Below are 16,630 nucleotides of genomic sequence, written 5' to 3' on the forward strand. Positions count from 1 at the left end.
GGGTGTACATTTTACATAGGTTTGCTCATTTCTTCTTCAGTTGTTTTTTTACCTTCTCTGTTACAAAAGCCAGAAAGATTTTGTGTTATGATGAATAAACTGGCCCGCTGGTATGGAATAGTCTCAGAAGATGTTGGCTAACAGCACACTGTCTGCTTTTTACAGTTCTAGCTTAGGAAACTGCAATGTAAATACAACTTAGTATGTTGTAGTTGGCTACTGCAAGTACAGATGTCTACCTTTTCAATGGAAATTCTTGCTCAGCTGTTTTTTAATATCCAATTTCTTGTAATTCTTCAAATTCGTCTTTTGAAGGTCTATGTGCAGACATGGAGCATGCAAAATCTTACCATGACCATCACACGGGACGAGTACCCATCCAACCCCATGGTACTGCGAGGGATTAACCAGAGAGCTGCATTTCAGCAGTACCAGCCTGTAGTAATGCTAGAAAAGGGATACACCATTCACTGGAATGGACCAGCCCCACGAGCTACCTTTCTTTACCTCATAAATTTCAACAAGTACGTTTATGGTTGTCTCAGTCTGTGAAACAAAGTAATAATTGTTTTGTTATGCTATTTATTAGTGGGTGATGCTTATTATATATATTTTGATGCATGTAGTAAGTAGATTGGACTTGTACTTTAATTTTCTAGGCTGTTCTAAGAGCTGGTACAAATGTGCTTTGAGAATTTTAATATTATTTAGACTTCATTTGTTGGAAGTATGGGAGAACAGAGGGGAAAGAGCACTTAACTGGAGGTTAAAAATTCTTAGTTCTAGTCCTAGCAGTATGATCTTGTGTAGTTCATCTAACCTCTCTGGATTTCAGTTTCCTCACCTATAAAGTAAGATGATTGGATTAGATGATCTTTATGGTTCCTTACAATTCTAAAATTCTATAACTGCTTAGTGAATATGATACATCATGGAGGCAGGACAGAGGCATATTGGACACAGGATAGACTTAGAGTCAAGAAGACCTGGGTTCAGATTCTGCCTCAGTCAACTCCTTAGGGTTTTTTTTACTAAGTCAGAGAATGGGTGCAATGTGAATTGGTAGACAGAGTTCTCACACTGGGTTTTCCCTAAAACAGGGGTTCTTAATTCTATCTGTGTGTATCCTAGATCCCTTGTGGCCATCTGGTAAAACCTAGGAACCCCTCAGAAAGGTGTTTTCAAATAGATTAAAAAATGCATTGTATTGCAAAGAAAACCAATTATATTGAAATAGAAATATCAAAATATTTTTTAAAAAAAGTTTATTTGTATTGCAAAGAAAACCAATTATATTGAAATAGAAATATCAAAATATTTTTTAAAAAAAGTTTATGGACCCCAGTTAAGAACCTTTGGCCCATACTGATGAAGTGACAGATTTTTCAGGTATTTGAATATGGTAAAGGTATAAGTTTCCATGATAAAAACCTCAAATTTGTCTTTTGAAGGTTTATGTGCAGACATGGAGCATGCAAAATCTTACCATGACCATCACACGGGAAGAGTAGCCATCCAACTCCATGGTACTGTGAGGGTTTAACCAGAGAGCTGCATTTCAGCAGTACCAGCCTGTAGTAATGCTAGAAAAGGGATACACCATTCACTGGAATGGACCGACCCCATGAGTCTAGAGTGGGCATTATCATTGGTCTTTCTTCCCTTCTTGACCACAAAGAGAAGAGCCAATGGTAATGTTGGCCTAAGTACACGTCAGCACATCTGGCCCATGATTGAGAATTAAGGTGCAAGCCTTGTTGCAACAGAGAGGTTACAATGGGATACTCATTCTGTTAGGTCATTGCTAAAAAGGATTTGGGGTGAAAGACAAAGAAGAATGCTAGGACAGATCTTGAGATTTTAGGCGTTTTCATTAGTAGCAACAGGAATCCATCGTAGGAAAAATCAGAAGTCAATAAAGCAAGGGAAACTCAAGGCTAAAAATGGCTAAAAAAGTTGGCAAGCCTAGGACTGATAGAAGACACAAGCAGCCCGTTTTGTGAATTAAACTAGCCAAGCTATGGTGTGTACTTGCAGGAATGACTGGATTCGAGTTGGCCTCTGCTATCCATCAAACACCACTTTTCAAGTTACGTTTAGCAGATACAACAGGCAGAATGTCATTTCTACCAACATGGAAGAATACGAGCCTGTACTTTCAATGGAAGAACTGGAGAGGAAGCCTTCTGACAGAAAGTTCTATTTTGATTATGGCACAGGGTAAGTCGCTGGAGCTTGGGGATGAGAATTATGACTGTTTTTCTTTAATAGTGAAATTACCGGCTCTGCAGAGTGGCTAAGAATAGGGTATGATGGCTGTTTAGAAAGGCAACTGTAGTTGAGTAGTTCTCTGCACATTGCTATTAGAGGGTTAGAAGAAAACCAAAATGGCTTATAATTGTTGGCAGGCAGAGTCTAGTGGAAATATTTACTATTCATCTATTAGCACAGAGTTGGAGAGAGACGAGGAAAAGCGTCTCTGCTGGAGACATAACAGGAAGACAAGTTTAAGAATTAAATTTCTTTTAGGTAACATTTGTTTTACATGCCATGTTTTTAAAAAAACAATAGAGTTCATATTTCAGTGAGATCTTCCTTGCTCAGCTTCTCACTGTATCTATAGTTCTCTTTCATACTGACCACTTATCACCATATAATAAGAATTTCAGCAGGCAAAATGGGATATAGTATGTAGAGTGCTGGACTTGGAGACAGGAAAATGGATTCAAATCCTGCCTTTGGCATTTACTAGCTACATGACCAAGTCGTTTCATTTCTCTGAGCCTCATACAAGTCTCTATGATTGTGAGTTTCAACTTTAATTGAGTATAAGTAGAACAAAGCTGTTTCTTACTTCTCTTTTCTGTAGTGGAGCTCATTTCTTTGATCTAATCCTGGTCATGGGTTCTTAGGGTCCTGCTTAGAGTGTGATGGCATCCATTCAAGTTACAATTTCCTAGTCCCAGCTGCCATTTCTGCTTTTGCATCTAGTGTGTGCTTTTGGTCATATCTAATTTTGCCTTTTGATTTTTCTAAGCCTCTAGAACATCTAACAAGTTCAGTTGAAATACTTCATTCTTATAGAAAATTCTTATCTTTTAACAGGCTGTTGAAGAATTGATTTAATATTCTGCATTTCCCATATTTGGCCAAGGCATTTTTCATTAATGCAAGGGAAGAATGAGATTACAGACATTATGACAGGTGCCATAACCAAGATCATGACTGAGCTGAGAAAGGCTCGACATGTTTATAATTTTTTGAGAAGACAAAAAAAATCAAAAGAGAGTGGTACAAAATTGGCAGATTAAGGAAGATATGCAAACCCAGGAGATTAATGAAGTTGTATTAGGTAGAATCAGTGAAACAAAATGCCCACGTGGGTTTTTGTGGTTGCTATTTTTTTTAATATTCTGGGAAAGGAGTAAAATATTAATGGGTAACTTATTACAGTAAGCTCAGTAAGGATTCCCATTGTTTGACTAATGTTGTTAGGGTTTCCTATGGAAAAGTGCTTTTCCCATGACCCTTCAAGGTAGCAATGTCTAGATATTTAGCCTACCTACACCCCTTTGTAGTCATGTCAGGTTTTGCAGAATCCCACCAAAACACGACGTGTCTAGAGTCCTTATTCCATAGCATTTTACAGTTTGATTGTTGCAAAAATGATGCTAGGTTAGCACAATACTTTTATCAAAACCAAGTTGCCACAGCCTGAAATACATTTCCTCAAAGGACGTGGAAGGAAAGCTTAAAAAACAAAACAAAGCAAAGAACCTTCCTGGCATGGTGATTCCTGTAATAGTGAACTTAAAACTTTTGCTTAGAATGTGCATCTGTTTTAATAGGATTTGCGATGGTTTGGACTCCAGTAGTGTGACCTTTTAAATTTCAATGATGTATAAAAATTTTGTTCCCTGGTTTTTTCTTGATGTATGAACTCCTAACTTTTTAGAAAATGCTGCCACTATGAAAAAGGAGCATTGCTCCTAGGATTTCACTGGTATGGGGAATTCTTTGATCAAAACAGACTGGTATTTTTTCTACAATTTATAGTCTTAGACAGGGGTTCTTAAGCTCGGATCCATGAACTTAAAAGTCTTAGTGCAGTTTGAAGTTTTAATAGTTTTAAGCATTAGTAACTTAAAATTGCACTAGGATGTTTGAACCACCCTGTATAAGTACCTATAAAATGTGATACCTATTGAATCCAAGATAATTTCATGGGGAGTAAGGGATGTTCAGCATTCTCCAAATCAGCAGTGTCAAACTCAGATAGAAACAGATCTCTGCCAGCTACATGTTGACTTAGAAAACAAACCACAGATTGTATTTTTACTTATTTTGTTAAGTATTTCCCAATTACATTTTAACCTGATTCTAGCCTGGCCGTGAAAACTAGGGAATTTTGGGGGCAGCCTGCAGCCTTCAGGCCTATAAGTTTTACACTTCTACCCTAGGTGATCACTTAATTTGGCCCCTTTCCTTGGTTGTAAACATATAATCTAAGCAACTCTACCATGTTTGTAATTGCTTTTAAGTGAAAAGTTACCCCATAGCAATAATTTTTATCTTGGTGTGTCCATTTTGACCAAAAGGATATAATTAAAGAATGATTCAAGTATGTCATTATCTGGTGTTAATCCTAGCTCAGTGGATGTATTTCCATTTTATGTAGACTGCTGTTTCTGTACCTCAAAGCCAAAAACAACAGGGAAGGTCACGGTTATTGCTCGTCTGAGGGATGTGAACGGATCAAGATACAAGCAACAACTAGCTCCAAAGAGATCAGTAACTGCATGGCTAAAGCTTACCCAAAGTACTCCAAGAAACCATCAGTCACCAAGAAGATGCCAGCAATGTTAACCGGACCCTGTAGAGGCTGCGGCACACATCAGGTAGGAGAGGAGTGACATTATGGGCTAGGGGAGAAAACCCATACATTTTCTTTGTGTTGAGAAGGAAGTGGGCTGGGCGTGATGGTACTTATTTATAATCCTTGCTACTGGCAATGCTGAGAGTGGTAGATTTCTTGAACCAGGTTGTTCAGGGCTTTGATGGGCTATGCCAATTGGGTATCTACACTAAATCTAGCACCAAAATGTTGAGCCTCTAAACTGGAAATGGAGAAGATCAAATGCTCCCATGCCAATCATTAGAGGGAAGGAAAGAAGGAAGGGAGGGAGGTAGGGAGAAAGGTTGTTGTGGTTGTTGTTGTGTTTGTCCTTCGTTCTTGAAGAGGACTATGACATCATGGAAATGATGACATGATTTGCAGTTGACTTTGATTTGAATGAGAGAGGGCTGTGCAAGGTCACCAGCCTCACTTTCTCCTGAGCCATCTGGGTCCAGTGGCCTGATATTCACTAGGCGGACTGGAGACGGCCCAGGATGCATTGGGAGACCCTGGCCCTTTTAGGCTAAGGTCTTTTCAGGTTCTCACTTTGAGTGAGGTAACACCCATTCAGTGAATAATCCTCTTTAAGAAGTTAATCAAGGGATGGCCCCTTTAATCAAAACTCCAAAAAAAAAAATCAAACTGGGAGGGGAAGACCTTCAGTGTTTCTAGCCAAATGAGAAACAGTTACTATTTGGTATTGACATTCACTCTGTGCTAGGAGGGCAGGGACCTATTGTTCCAATCTATGAGCTCCAGAGTGAATTGGATTTAAGGCTTTGTTTTTGAGAAAAAAATCTAGCCAGAAACTGGAAGTTAAGGAGGCTGCCTGAGGCCATAGAAATGGAGCACAGAGAGGAGGCAGAGGCAGGGGTGGGGGCGGGGGCAGTGGCAGGGGCAGAGGCGGAGGCTTCTCACGGGTTGTGTTTGTCCTTCCTTCTGGAGGAGGACCATGACATCAGGGAAATGATGACCTGACTTGCAGTTGACTTTGATTTGAGTGAGGGAGGGCTGTGCAAGGTCACCAGCCTCACTTTCTCCTCCTCAGGGAGAAAGGAAAGAGGGAAAGAAGAAAGGGAGGGAGGACAGATTAAAAACTGTATTGGGTTACAAAAAAAAATTAAAAAGAACATGAGAAAAGCCTTTCAGCCTATTGATAGGTTCCAAATAGATGAGATCACGGCTCCTTTGAAGGATAAGTTAGCAAGTTAAAATTCATAGTGGCATTCCTTAATTTTTATCTAGTTAGGTGGCATAATGGATAGAATGGTGGACCTGGAATTAGGAAGACTTGTGTTCAAAATCTGGCTTCAGACACATGCTAGCTAGGTGACCCTGGGCAAGTCATTGAACCTCTACCTCAGTTTCCTCATCTGTAAAATGAGTGTAATCATAACAGCTCCTATAGTTGTTGTGAGGCTAAAATGTGACAATATTTGTAAAGAGCTTTGCAAACCCTAAAGTACAATATAAATACTAGCTCTTTTGTTTAGCCCAGTGGCGAAGTTTTTAATATTTATAGAATTTGGACTAAACAAAAAATGAGAAATTTTGTGTCTCCTGATATATGTTGTATTAACAGGGTTTGTAAGGCATATGACTTTGCAATGTAGAGGATATACTTTAATGTAGTTCATAGTAATAGTTCATTATATATATGCGCGTATATTTTTTCTGAAACTGGGTCTCCCCTGTCTTACCGAGGCTGGAAGTACTTTAGCCATTCATGGACTTGATCTCTGTACTGATCAATGGGAAAGCTTTAATGTGCTCTATTTTTCCAACCTGGGCTAGTTCACCTTTCCTTAGGGCCTGGCAGTCATCCCTTCCTGGAGGCTCACCATATTGATGCCAGATTCAGTGTAGAGACCTGATTGGTGTTAGCCCTTCTGCATGTCAGAACTCCTCCCTCTTAATAGAACCTAAAGGCATGTGCCACCATCTTCTTTTCTTTATATTTAATGATTCTGTTAATAATCAATGATGTACAAAATATTTGTTTCCTTTTTTTCTCATTATGTATGAGCTCTTTAAAAATACCATTGCTCTGAAAAAAAGGACTTGGGACCAGTTGTAATTTCATTGGTTTAGGGAACTCCTGGATGAGGAAATTCCCTCCACCAATGCAGATCACCACCACTTCTGAAACTTGTATTCTTAGATTGTGGCTAAAGTACTGAGAAGTTAAGTGACTTGACTAGGGTCACACAACCAGGATGTATTAGAAGCCAGACTTGAACCCAGGTCTTCCTGGACAGAGAGATAACAGTCAAAATTTGACCTAAAAATTAAATGCACAAGAAAGGGTTCAAAATGAAAACAGATCCATCACAGATGAAAATACATGCATAGCAGAGTAACTCCCTACCATAATGTGCAATAATACACACATGCTTCCTGCCCTTTGATGCTGATCTCCCTAAAAAAAGGGTAACAAGCTTTCATAAGAGAAGTTTTTTTAAAATCCTGTGGCAAGATTTTGGGTAAACCACAAAAACAAAATACATTTAGGGGAAAGATTAGCGATTAGCTTTTTGAGATCACTTTCATCGGTCAAAGCAGAATTGAGGCTGAAAAAGAGAAATATGGGATAGGTGAGACTTTTTTTTTTAAAGCTGAAACTGATACAAAAAAAATTGCATACTACTGTGGGAAAATATACTTTAATCTTTCTTTTCCTTTCTTATCAACACTAGGAGAGTCTGGGAAAAATAAAAACTCTTCCCTTACCACATCCGTTCTTTTGTTGTTGTTTCTTTTCTGTTCCCAGATACATTTATAAGAGTAAACTAGAACAGGCAGAAATGATTACATTAGGCTTTCCCATAACATACAATAAGTGCTCTTCTAGAAAAACACCACCCTAACTTCAAAACTTTCCATCCATTCATCAGTCACTTTTTGGTCTTAAGTTTTGTTTAATTCTTTTTCTTTGATTAGCCTTGGCTCCAGTTTTAGTGACAATAACTTCTTCAAGTAATACATCTCTACTTTAATTCCTCAGTTGGCTCTGTCTATAAAATTCCTCTGACCCAAGGGACTTAGGAGCTTTCTAAGGCCCTTGAAGAACATTGAAGGATTTTTTTTACTTGGACAAAGCGAAAGTTCTCAGGTTGATAGTGGCCAATACAATACCACATGAAGCATTTAGTAGTTGAGTTCTTTTAGAATAGAAGTATTGATTAGAATGAGGTCTGGTATCATAGCATCATAGATTGAGAGCTCAAAGGGACCTCAATAGCCATTTAGTTCAACCCACTCATTTTACAACTTAGGAAATTGAGGTCCCAGAGGGTAAGTGACTTGCCAGAGGACCCACACTAGAAACATCAGACCTGTGATTTAAACTCATGTCCTCTCACTCTAGGGTCAGTATTATTTCTCTTGTCCCCTCCTGTTTCCTAACATAATTCCCCAGAGCCCCAGTATTCTGGTGCCAGTGGAGTTCATTGAAGGAAAGCATTTGTTGTTCAGGCATTTTTCAGTCAAGTCTGACTCTCTGTGACCCTATTTGGGGTTTTCTTGGCAAAGATACTGGAGTGGTTTGCCATTTCCTTCTCTAGCTCCTTTTACAGATGAGGAAACTGAGGCAAACAGGGCAAAGTGACTTGCCCAGGGTCACACAGCTAGTAAATATCTGAGACCAGATTTGAAGTCAGGAAGACTAAGGGTCTGCACTGTATTCACTGCCCCACCTAGCAGCCAGAAAGAAGGTATAGACAAGTCTAACTACTGAATTTGTATCTCTTTGATTACTAATCAATCACCAAGCACTTATTTATATGTTTAGCATTGGGATTTTCCAGAGTAAGAAACATGGTCCCTTTGGTCAAGGTGGCTTACAGTTCATTTGGGAGATAAATCTAATGTACATGAAACAATCGGAAAGCAAATCAAACGGCTAAGTAGAGTAATCAATTGCAGTCTTTTTAGTTCCTATTTTTTGGAGAATATGGTACTTGATATGGGTTTGAAGGTGTGGAGGGCTTGGATGGACAGAGGCAAGACAAGATGGCATTCCAGGTGATGGGAACACCGTGAATATAGGGCCAGAGGCAGGAAGGAGCATGATAGATTTGAGAGACAGTGAGGAACTGAACATGACTGGAGGGGAGGGTTGATGTTATAGGGTTATATGTGAGAAATGGGGCCAAGGTCATATTCTAGAGCAGAGATGTCAGACATCTGGCCAGTCCTGAGTGTGGTCAGACCAGATTAAAATGTAATTGGGAAATCCTTAAGAAAATAAATAAAAACACAGTACTACATAATGTTAATTTGTGTTTTTCAGTGTCAACATGCAGTCTCCTGAGTCTGTTCTAGAGGGCTTTGAAAGCTATACATAACAATTTGCATTTGAGGTGATACAAAACAAGGAATCACTGAAATTTTTTGACTTGGGGAGTGAAAAGACGAAAGCCTGTCACTTAGTGGCTTTGGTTCAATGCTTCACCAAAGTAGGGATTCAGGATCCTTGAAAAATAACTGAGAAAGGTTTTCAGTACCCCCTGAAAATGTGAAACATCTCTGACCTAGGAGCTCTAGCCAAAGCAAGTTTACTACATTTGGGGGAGGTAATTTTTAAGCCAAATTCAGATGATGTGTGTTGACTTATTTCATTACCTAGATGGTGTTTACCAGTGATCCGCACAAGTTCTACCTGCCTATACAGTTCCAGTCACCTAGTAAGGCAGACATTCAACGTGGAAATAAATCTTTCATCTCCGTGAGTAAACACTTATTAGTGAACGTCTCTTGTTTATTTGAAAATAATCGTCAAAGACATTCATGTAGCATTTTAAGCTTGCAGAACATTTTTTCTACATTATCTCATTGGAATATCATTATAGCCCTGTAAAGTAGGTATTCTAAATATTATCCTCATTTTACAGACGAGGAAACTGAGGTTTGGAAAAGCTATGTGGTTTGCTTAAAGTCGAATAGCTACTGAGTGTCAGGAGTAGGATCTGAAGCAGATCTTTGGCCCATCAACATAAGTTGTTTCTGGGAATTGCTTTTTATTTATACAAGCAATTCTTGGTGATCTGTGCCACTGGAAAAAAATAGTCACAGAGAGAGCCACCAAATTAGTTGGCTTTCATTTATATTGGTTTTGTTTTATTTTTCTCTTGCAGCCAGAGCAGATTTATCTTCCTAATTACTTTTAGTTTGAACTAAGATTAAGATGAGTTTACATTCTTGAAGCACATATTGACTGAATGAGCATAGGTGATTAAGGTATCAGCTGAGTGTCAGGGGGAAAAACTATCTCAGATAAAAAGAATATTTTCCCTTGGAAAACCCACATGCAGGTAATTCCTGAACCTTTGCATTTGTGTACTGGAAAGTATGAGAAATAAACTCATCATGAAAGTGAGTATTTTTCATTACTATAACATTAGGCATTATTTAACCCAGGTCCTCTGACTCCAAACTAGTATACTTTCTCCTGAACCATGATGATCCTTCCATATATTAAACTACGGATGACAAAACTGGAAGCTTTCAGTTTTTTGAGAGTCTTTCCCAGGGCCCCCCAGAGGCTAGAGAGCTATTCTCAAAGCCAGGAAGAACTGGGTCAAGTCCCACTTTTGATACATATTGTTGGCTGTATGGCTTTAGGCAAGTCAGTCAGCCATCTCAAAGCTCTAGACATTTCTCTAAGATTATAGGTTGCCGAGAGCATACTGATCTGCACTGCTAAAGGGAGTTTCCTTACCTGGCAGTTGCCTAAATCAACAACAGCACAGAGCTATGAGCTCCAGTGATACACTCAGAATTGGTTTTAGTGAGCCCTAAGCTCTATCTGATCATTCCAAATGATTCTGCAGGTATCTTTATGGGGGCTTCGCAAAAGTGAGTTAATATTGATATTGTCAAATTATGAAACTTTTTCATGAAATTAGCTGCCATGCTAATATCAGATGACTTAACCATAACCTCAGGCCAAATTTAATCTAGTCTCTCCAGAAATGATTGCCTAGAGCAGAGTTATCTCTCTCCTTAAAGGCAATCAAGAACTTGTTTCTATGTTGTTCAATGATATTATCTATCAACTGTGCATTGCCTAGAGATGTGGCCAATGCCCATTTTTGTATACGTACCAGTTGCTCTGTAGTACTTAATAGCAACAATATCTTATATTTGTATGATGCTTTGCTGCTTACGTATTTTATTTGTCGATACATATACTGTGTTCTAGACTTTTTTTTCAGCAAGTTCATTTAAAAAAAATAGATGTTGGCCCTTTTTCAATCACCTCTTTTTAAAAAGTATATTTAAAGTATATCATCAGGTTTTCAAATCACCAATTTAAATGTCCAGGTTTTAAAATTTGGGTGCTTCATTTGCATTTCTTCCCAATAAAAATATTAATACTTCTGTGTGTAACTGGTGGTTCACCTCTTTGTCATGAAATTGTACAGTGAGTTCTAAAACTGCTGCCTGAATGAGAAAAACTTGAACCTAGCTATAACATCCAGCTTGGTAGCAAAGTGAATAAAGCTCTGGGCCTAGAATCAGGAAGGCTTAAGTTCAAATCTCGTCTCAGATACTTACTAGCTATGTGATCCTGGGCAAGGTACCTAGCATCTACCTCCCAGGGTTGTTGTGAGGAAAAAATGAAATGTTTGTAGACAGCTTTGTAAATGCTAGCTATTCTTATTATCATTATTAATTTGAATGTTCTTATGTCTATTATATAAATAATAATTGGAAAGAGGCATTTAAAAAATGACTATTTTACAATGAACAGAAACCTGATGCTGAAGTAAGAGCATTCATCTTTCCTGTAACCATATTATTGGTCTTAGTAGTCCAGTTCATCTTTTTACAGATTCTAACAGAAGTATAACTGATTTGGGTTAAATTAATTGAAATAGTTTCTTAACCTATGTGCACTTTTGGAGAGAGATTAACACTATTAGGGCCAGGATTTGGAGATGTTGTTTTTTTCTTTATTTAGAAGAAGGGACAGATGATTTGCTACATGGCACCAAGGTGTACTAGAATTAGGAGCAATTCTTAGCAATCTACATCTTGTCCAATCTATTGTTCTAACAGAAAGGAAACAGGAACAGGAAAAGGGAAATGATTTGCTCAAGATCACATAGAGAATTAGTGGTAGAGTTAGGGCTTGAACCCAGGTATCTTGATTCCCAGTCCAGTGTTCTTTCCACTATGTTATGTTGCTTCTGTATATTAGCTTTAGGCAAAAACAAACAGGAAAATTTTAAGTACTTGCTTTCCATTCTAGTGGAATCAGGCTGGGCTGGCCTCATAAGCATTCGAGGGTTAAACTTGTAGCTTGAGGCTGGTGTTCTGCAGAGCTAGATTTGTAGTGTACCACTTTTTCCTGAACTTATAAAATAACAATTAAATTGCTTCAGCTAAGGGATGGAGGCTGCCCACCCGGGTAAGGAGTGATTGAATTGTGCATAGAGATTTACCCTTTTTAAAACAAAGCTTGCTTAAGAATTGTGTACTGCAGACAAAGCAGTAGAAATAGCTGTAGAGAGTGGTGGTAGTGGTTGTATTGAGCTTTTACTCAGAATCAACCTCTTCTCTAGTCAATGAAGAGCAATCTAGCCAGGTTCTGAGAGACCCCAGTGCAGTCCAACCCAACAAGTATCTGTTAAGTGTTTTGTTGTTCATTCTTTTCAGTCGTGCCCAACCCCTTGTGACCCCATTTGGGGTTTTCTTGGCAAAGATACTGGAGTGGTTTTCCATTTCCTTCACCATCTCATTTTACAGATGAGGAAACTGAGGATCAAGCGATTTGCCCAGGATCACACAGCTACTAGGTGTCTAAGGCCAGATTTGAACTCAGGAAGATGAGTCTTCCTACTAATCACAGCGCTAGGCCTTGGGGATGCAAAAATAAAATGAAAAACATCCCTGCAGCAGGCACTCTGTTATAAGCTCTCAGAGAATAGTCCTTTAGGAGCTCAGTAGAAAACAAATCATACATACTTTGAATCCCGGAGAATCTAGTATTTTATAGAAAGAATGACTATGTCTTTATCTCAAAGAGATCAAAGAAAGAAAAAAAGAACCCTTATGTAAAAAATATATATTTATAGCAGTGATTTTTGTGGTGGTAAAGAGCTGGATCTTAAGGGGGTATCCATCTACTTGGGCCCATCTGAACACATATGGTATATGAAGGTATAGAATATTATTGCTCTGAAAGACATGATGAAAAGGGAGAATTTCAGAGAAACCTGGGATGACTCGTGTGAATTGGTGTAGAGTGAAGTAAGTGTAACTAGGAGAACAATTTTTTACAGTAAAAACTGTTACAAAGACTAGCAACTGGCCAAGATGGCAGAAAGAAGCCAGGAAGTTGCCTGAGCTCTCCCCAGTTTTCCCTGAAAACAATGTTAAATCAAGCCTCTAAAAGAGTGACAGAATCCATGAAAAGATGCAGTGAAATTACTGAAGAAAACAAGTCCTTAAGAAGTAGAATTGGCCAAATGGAAAAAAGAGATACAAAAGCTAACTGAAGAAAATAGCTTCTTAAAAATTAGAACTGGGAAAGTGGAAGCTAATAGCTATGAGACATCAAGAATCAGTCAAACAAAATCAAAAGAATGAAAGAATTGGAGAAAATATAAAATACCTCATTGGAAAAACAACCGACCTGGAAAATAGATCCAGGAGAGATGATTTAAGAATTACCGGACTATCTGAAAGCCATGGTAAAAAAAAAAAGAGCCTGGACAGCATCTTTCAAGAAATTATCAAGAAAAATTGCCCTATCCTAGAACTAGAGGGTAAAATAGTCATTGAAAAATCCACCAATCACTTCCTGAAAGAGATCCCCAAAATGCAAACTCCAAGGAGTATTGTAGCCAGATTCCAGAACTATTAGCTCAAGGAGAAAAGACTGCAAGTAGCCAGAAAGAAACAATTCAAAAATCAAGGAGCCACAGTCAGGATTACACAGCATCTAACAGCTTCTACATTAAAGGATCAGAGGGCTTAGAATATGATATTCTCAAAGGCAAGAGAACTTGGATTACAACCAAGAATCAACTACCCAGCAAAACTGAGCATAATCTTTCAGGGAAAGAGATGCGTGTTCAATGAAATAGGAGACTTTCAAATTTTCCTGATGAAAGACCAGAACTAAACAGAAAACTTGATCTTCAAATACAAGACTTAAGAGAGGCACAAGAAACAAGAAAGAAAAAATAAACATAACACCATGGTATTCAATAAGGTTAAACTGTTTACATTCCTACATGGGAAGATGATACTTGTAACTCTTGAGAATGGTATCTCTATTAAGACAGTTAGAAGGAGTATACTTAGACAGAGAGTATTGACTTTGATATGGTAATAAAAAAAATTAAGGGGAAAAAAAAGGATTGTATTGGGAGAAGAGGAAAGGGGGAAGCAGAATGGGGTAAATTATATCACATGAAGAGTCATGACAGAGCCATTATAGTAGAGGGAAAGAAGGGAGGGGGTGAGACAAAGCAAAAGCAAAAATAGATCTAATTAAAAGAGACAAAGAGTGAAACTACATCCTGCTAAAATGTACCATAGACAGTGAAGTAATATCAATACTAAACATATATGCACCAAGTGGTATAGTATCCAGATTCTTAGAGGAGAAATTAAGTGAGTTTACAGGAAGAAATAGACAGCAAAACTATACTAGTAAGGGACCTCAACCTTGCCCTCTCAGAACTAGATAAATCTAACCACAAAATAAACAAGAAAGAAGTTAAGGAGGTGAATAGAATTTTAGAAAAATTAGATATTCTAGACTTCTGGAGAAAATTGAATGGGGATAGATTTCACAGCAGTACATGGTACCTACACAAAAATTGACCATGTATTAGGGCATACAAACCACACAAGCAAATGCAGAAAGGCAGAAATATTAAATGCATCCTCTTCAGATCATGATGCAGTAAAAATTACATGTAATAAAGGACTGTGGAAAGATAGATTAAAAGTTATTTGGAAACTAAATAATCTAATGCTAAAGAATGAGTGGGTCAAACAGAAACCATCAATAATTTCATCAAAAAGAATGACAATAATGAGACAGCATACCAAAATTTATGGGATGCAGCAAAGTAGTATTTAGGGGAAATTTTATATGCCTAAATGCTTACATGAATAAAATAGAGAAAGAGCAGATCAGTGAACTGGGCATGCAACTAACAAAGCTAGAAAAAGAAAAAATTAAAGATCCCCAATTAAACACCAAATTAGAAATTCTGAAAATCAAAGGAGAGATTAATAAAATTGAAAGTAAGGAAACAAATTAATAAATAAAACTAAGAGCTGGTTTTATGAAAAAAAAAACCCCAATAAAATAGATAAACCTTTGGTTAATTTGGTTAAAAAAAGAAAGAAGAAAACCAGATTACCAGTATCAAAATGAAAAAGGTGAATTCACCACCAATGAAGAGGAAATTAAAACAAGATTAGGAGCTATTTTGCCCAACTGTATTCCAATAAATCTGATGTTCTTAGTGAAATAGATGAATATTTACAAAAATATAAATTGACCAGATTAACAGAGGGGGAAATAAAATACTTAACACCATTTTAGAAAAATAAATTTAATAAGCCATCAATGAACTTCCTAAGAAAAAATCTCCAGGGCCAGATGGATTTGCAAGTGAATTCTACCAAACATTTAAAGAACAATTAATTCCAATACTATATAAACTATTTGGAGAAATAGGCAAAGAAGGAGTCCTACTAAATTTCTTTTATGACACAAACATGGTGCTGATACCTAAACCAGGATGAGCCAAAACAGAGAAAGAAAAATATAGACCAGTTTCCCTAGTGAATATTAATGCAAAAATTTAAGTAAAATATTAGCAAAGAAATTGCAGCAATTTATCATGAGGATAATGCACTATGACCAGCTGGGATTTATACCAGGAATCCAGGACTGGTTCAATATTCAGAAAACTATTAACATAATTGACATATCAATAGCAAAATGAACAGAAATCATATGATTATCTCAACAGATGCAGAAAAAACTCTCCACAAAATAGAGCACCTATTCCTATTAAAAATATTCAAGAGCATAGGAATAAATGGAGCTTTCCTTAAAATGATATGTTGTATCTCTCTAAAACTATCAGCAAGCATTACCTACAATGGGGATAAGCTAAGAAGCCTTTCAAGTAAGATCAGTGGTGAAACAAGGATGCCCATTATTACCATTGTTATTCAATATTGTACTAGAAATGTTAGCTTTAGCAATAAGAGAAAAAAAAGAAGGAATTAGACTAGGCAATGAGGAAACAAAACTATCACTCTTTGCAGATGATATACTTTGAGAATCCTAGATAATCAAGTAAAAAACTACTTGAAATAATTCACACCTTTAGCAAAGTAGCAAGATAGAGAATAAATCCATATAAATCATGAGCATTTCTATGTATGGCCAACAAAGCCCAGCAACAGGGGATAGAAAGAGAAATTTTATTTAAAATAACTGTCAGCAATATAAAATAGTTGGTAGTCTACTTGCCAAGACAAACCCAGGAACTATATGAGCCCAAGTACAAGACACTTTTCACACAAAACCAGATCTAAATTTGCAATTGCTCATGGGTAGGCCAAGCTAATATAGTAAAAGTGACAATTTTACCTAAATTAATTTACTTATTCAGTGCCATACTAATCAAATTACCAAAAATATTTTATAGACCTAGAAAAAATGGTAATAAAATTCATCTGGAAGAACAA

The 16,630-nt window shown here is 37.4% G+C and overlaps 1 protein-coding gene across 5 annotated transcripts in view; it reads left to right on the forward strand.

Annotated features, from left to right (window-relative positions):
• CEMIP2 (cell migration inducing hyaluronidase 2) overlaps window positions 1-16,630 on the forward strand; it is a 97,260-nt gene that overhangs the window by 72,117 nt on the left and 8,513 nt on the right. For all 5 annotated transcript variants that reach the window (XM_036738151.1, XM_036738152.1, XM_036738150.1 and 2 more), the window contains 4 exons: window positions 316-524; window positions 2,038-2,220; window positions 4,679-4,898; window positions 9,525-9,623. In XM_036738151.1, coding sequence (XP_036594046.1) covers window positions 316-524; window positions 2,038-2,220; window positions 4,679-4,898; window positions 9,525-9,623 — 711 coding nt within the window. The remainder of the gene's footprint in view (window positions 1-315; window positions 525-2,037; window positions 2,221-4,678; window positions 4,899-9,524; window positions 9,624-16,630) is intronic.

This window comes from Trichosurus vulpecula, chromosome 9 (genome assembly GCF_011100635.1).
Source record: "Trichosurus vulpecula isolate mTriVul1 chromosome 9, mTriVul1.pri, whole genome shotgun sequence".
Lineage (NCBI taxonomy): Eukaryota > Metazoa > Chordata > Mammalia > Diprotodontia > Phalangeridae > Trichosurus > Trichosurus vulpecula.